The sequence below is a fragment of the Bidens hawaiensis genome, unplaced genomic scaffold (genome assembly GCF_021521415.1).
Source record: "Bidens hawaiensis isolate Kalapana, Puna unplaced genomic scaffold, B.hawaiensis_p1.1 tig00003241_1, whole genome shotgun sequence".
Lineage (NCBI taxonomy): Eukaryota > Viridiplantae > Streptophyta > Magnoliopsida > Asterales > Asteraceae > Bidens > Bidens hawaiensis.
Genome location: NW_027491177.1, coordinates 1,591,770 through 1,596,504, shown reverse-complemented (window position 1 = coordinate 1,596,504; position 4,735 = coordinate 1,591,770). Strand labels below are relative to the sequence as shown.

Below are 4,735 nucleotides of genomic sequence, written 5' to 3'. Positions count from 1 at the left end.
CCTAATATTACCATAGGGCCACGACAACCCCACCCTTGCATGTCACTCCAAAATAACATCTACACACCCAACAATGAGTTTTAATAGTAACCGACCCCATGAGTAAAACAAGTTGTTGTTTCAGCAATTTGGGTGTCGTGAGAAAAACGTCGTCCACATGAAACAATGTGAAAGGGTTTATGAAAATATGAAAAACATGAATGAAGGTGTGGTTGAACGGATGGTAATTCGGAGAGGGTTTTATAGACAAAATTTGGAGGTCGTATACGCCGCGTTAGGTTCGTAACCCAACGGTTTAGGACGACAGGTTACTGCAGCTTGCCAGACGCTCTTGCTGCAACCTTTACAGACTTTGTAGATTTCGAGTTACCCTTATACGCCGCTTATAGGCCTTTACGTGGCGGATAGGGGAGCAACAGATCAACTATATAACAACCGATAATCTATAGGCTAAATAACACAACAAAGTCGTTAGTCCCCAACACCACTCCACCCATTCAACACGATAATACCCTACAAAATAATAACAATGTAGTCCGAAAATAGCATCAACACAGGCACAGAAATTTCGGTGTCAAATAAATGATAAAATAGTGGTTGTGTGAATGTTATTTTGGAGTACATTATTATTAATATAGAATACGGTCTCGTCGGTCAACTTTACGACGGTTGTCCAACGGATATTGGTGGCTGTGTAGATGCTATTTTGGAGTCTTTATTAAAATCAATATAAAACTAGGGGATGAAAGTGCCTAGATGACCCACTTCATAAATCCCAATAATGCCGCAAAAACCCAAAAAGGAAGTAAAAGGCATGTTGAGAACATCCAAGCCCACCTAGGAGTAACGACTGGTGTGTGCTAGTACTATTACTTGTTAACTATAAACTTGCAGGCGGATTTCGAAATTGAAGCAATTGTTGTTTGTCTCCGTCATGTGTAGATGCTATTTTGTTACTGCAATGTCTATGTCAATGTTTTATTTGTTTGAAACATGCATAAATTGTTTTTTTGTTATGTGTGTTTTACTTTGTAGACAAAAAATCATTATTAATTAAAAAATTAGAAATTCATTTTTTCTCACAAACATTTCGTTTCACTAAACCCTGTTTGCAAACGGTTTATATTCACCAAACATACTTAATAAAGCATCTCAAACCTAGTACAATACTACTTTCAATGACAATCATCATTTGACCAGTCAGAGTCCCACACTAGATCATTTTCATATGGATCATGATAGTAATCTTCCTCCGGCTCACTGGTGTAGTCGAAAGTTGCTTTCAAAACCTCAGGGTCATAATCATCACCCGGATCCATTTCATGCTCTTCACTTGGTCTAAATAATTCATCCTCTTGAACCAAAAAAAACATCAACTCATCTTCTGCCAATTGACATTCTTTGTCTTCCATTTGACTTGCTTCATTGTCAAACTGAACTACATTCACAACATTCTTAACATCCTCAATTTGATCCTTCTCATTTTCATCATGGCTGCAACATGACTGATAATGTGGAAAGTAAATAGATGAAACATGAAACTATAAACATTAAACAACAACAACAAAGATTACATTATCCCATACTACAAAATAAGATGTTAACAACTAATCAATAAACACAAACATAAACAAAGAACAAAAACCAACTAATTGCTAGCAACATCTTCAAGCTTGTTACTTCTTTGGTTTTCATTCTTGCAAACTCATCTTTCTTGTTCATCATGTTCACCAATTTTCACCAAAAGAAATACCAAACGTTTCAAACAAGCTAAAACGGTGTGGATGTTATTTACAAGAATATTATACGGGTGGGAAGAGAACTAATGGTGGATGTGTGGATGCTATTTTTTGACAACTCTGTAATCCATATCAACACTACTTGTAGACCAAACAGTTTCTTTATTTCATTATCAACACGGTACATATATCTGAATGTAATAGCGCCTTGATTGGTGTTACATTAGTACATAAAATTACATATTTTTATGTGGCTGTGATACATTGATTTAAATATGCAATCAATCGTTTAAATCAACTATATAACATTCGACTTGCCAACTTGACATGATTCTAGCGTACTCGTTTATACGATTTTCATACACAGCCCTCCATCCGTAAGCCTCTTCTTTTGCAAATCTGGCCCAAGTACGAACCGGAAAAGGCACCGGGAAATCACCTTCAAGTTGTATATATAACCAATGAGTATCTGTAACATTAGCAATGGCCAGTACCAGATGATCACGAAACCGATATGGTCCCTCTCTCATCAGGAAAAAGGTATGGCTGCTATGCGGCTCGAGAAGTATCAGAACGCAATTAAATGCTTGAGCAACGACGTATCCATGGGCGGGTAACTGAAACCAACGGTTGCGAGGCGCATCTTGAACCGTTTCATAAAAATCTAACTGGCTACGGGCCCTCTCAAAAAACTCCGGTTGCTCCGTATTTAATCTTTCCCTCACCAATCTTGGTTCCTATCCATCTCATTCATCATGGCAACCCTAACCTCCCTCCAACTCTTTTGACCGATTCCTAAACCCTCCGCAATTGCCCGAAAACCGCAGTTACCGTCAGGCTTTACGTCTATGATCCTTGAGATGTAAGGGTAACTCCAGCTGGGAACAAGGCCCTTATACAGATTTACTGCTGCAACATCTTTCGGATAAACCACTAAAGGAAAACCTATGGCAGCTCCAGTCTCCTTTTTCTTAGACGACCGTTTTGAAGGTTTAGAAGGGGGCATCTTAAGCTGTGAATGGGACTGCGACCGCGAACACTCCAAGAATGAGGGGGTTTGCTCAATGTTCTGTGAGGACGAAGTAGGGTACGAGGAAGGGATATACGAGATGTGCCTCGCGGCCTCCACCCTTTTTGTTTGCTGGTTTAAGTTTGGACGCCCGCGAGGGTCCTTCCGTTTCTCTGGCTCTTTTTTATATGAGTTGCCAGGAAGAACGGACCAAATCTTCGATAAAAGACTTCTTTTCTGTTTTGGATCTTGACGTATCAAAATCGTCTGTTTAAGCTCTTCCATTTCTGCCTCGAAGTCTTCTTCTTCTACTTGTGCGACCACTGGATCAAAGTCAAGCTTCCTCCAGAACGGGTCTACGATTTTAGTGGAATAGGTACGCCCGTATTAAGGTGACGCTCCAACTCACAAGCACACGGAAACCCCATAGACGTTCGCAATTGGTGTCGGCACGTATGTCCGGACTCGATCATCTTTTCAAGCTTTCCATACTCCTTTTCTAGTAGCGTAAGAGCCTTACTCGACACTTTATAATGTAGCATGTAAAAAACCTGGAGGTTATGGTCTTTCTTCAACCTAATCCGGGATTGTTCAAATGTTACTCCGATTTGGACCTTCTGGGCATCTATAAGCTCAAGGGCATAAGCTGCAAGTGCGTGGAGGGTGTTGTTGGCCCCGTTAAGGTGCCTTTTCAAGTTCGCGTGCTGACTCTCGACTAGGTTTGTTGTAATCTCTCTGAAGTTTAACCGATCAGCCATCCAACAAGACACAAACTTTTCCTTGTCTCGTAACAGCCAGCTATGATGGATATAGTCCCATACCTCTGAAAAGGAAACAAAAATAAACTTATGAAACTTATTGTATATTAATAATCAGAAGGACTTACTTTCTTTCCCAATATTGCATAACATTTCTTGCAACTTTAAGCAGTTATATTCGTAATCATCGAACGTGGGAGACTCACACAAGACCGACCATAATAGAGCAAAATCTTCTCTTGTCTCGCTACCATAGATACCCTTCCACTTTTTCTTTATATTCTCACGTATGTGCCACCGGCATAGGTTTCTGGTGGCATTCGGGAATACTTGTTTACAAGAATTCATCAGGGCGGTGTCTCTGCCGGTGACTATGACGCGCGGCTCAATAGAATCCTCGAGCATACCTTTGAGGTGCCCGAGGGACCATGTGAAATCCGTCTGGCGTTCCCTAAGTAGAACCGCGTGCGCGATACAAAACGACTTCGACGTCGACGTCACGTCAATATACTGAACAAACGGCCACTTGTACATATTGGTGTTGTACGTGGTGTCAATCAGCAACAAATGGGGGAACGCACGCCACATTTTATACGACATGTCATGACAAAAAAATACGTCCTCTACGCGGTTTGTGGCAGGGTTCTCCTGTGTGTGATAAACGAACCCATTATTAAACAGGAATCTTTCAAATACCTGCAACCGGTTTTATTTGACATTAATATATTTTTTTAAACATCCATTGCATCAAATCAAATTCAAAATCGTGAACCTGCATTGGGGTATCGCCAAATCTATTTTATTTTCGCCATTTCTCTATAAGATTGTGTATGTCCTTGTCAATAACCAAGCTCCGGGAAACCGTAGGCGTAACAGTTGAGCTATTTTTTGCGTCTTCAGGCCATCCGCGTGTAACCCCGCAACCATATCAACCATCTCGTTGGACATTCTCCTTAGATACGCGTGACCCTCCTTAAAGACGAACGGGTCGTGGTTGTGCGTCTCGTTTACGACCTCAAGCTTCCAAAAATTACCAGCACGGTTGTGCCTTCCTTTTAGCTTAAACGGATAGCCCTTCTTTATGCTGCCGGTACGCTTGATTGTGGCGGTGAGTTTTGTTTCGTCGCCGCGATTGCATCCAAGATCCACGGCTTTTAGCCTAGACCGCTGGACAACAACACACCCATGCTCGCGACCTCTTTTCTTCGCCCACTCCTCCAGCTCCTCAC

The 4,735-nt window shown here is 41.2% G+C and overlaps 1 protein-coding gene across 1 annotated transcript; it reads right to left on the bottom strand.

Moving 5' to 3' along the window:
* Positions 1–3,104: 3,104 nt before the first annotated feature.
* Positions 3,105–4,094, bottom strand: LOC143622666 (protein FAR1-RELATED SEQUENCE 5-like). Its single transcript, XM_077093747.1, has 2 exons — positions 3,635–4,094; positions 3,105–3,571 (listed from the first exon to the last, which is right to left on the bottom strand). Exons 1-2 carry the CDS (start codon positions 4,092–4,094, stop codon positions 3,105–3,107), a joined length of 927 nt encoding a protein of 308 aa, XP_076949862.1.
* Positions 4,095–4,735: the final 641 nt, after the last annotated feature.

What these genes read in the sequence shown, in the direction of transcription:
- LOC143622666 (XM_077093747.1), bottom strand. Translation starts at nt 4,094, where the DNA reads ATGTGGCGTGCGTTCCCCCATTTGTTGCTGATTGACACCACGTACAAC. An exon ending in ATGCAATATTGGGAAAGAAA is followed by an intron (nt 3,572 to 3,634) that starts GTAAGTCCTTCT and finishes TTTCCTTTTCAG; the next exon opens with AGGTATGGGACTATATCCAT.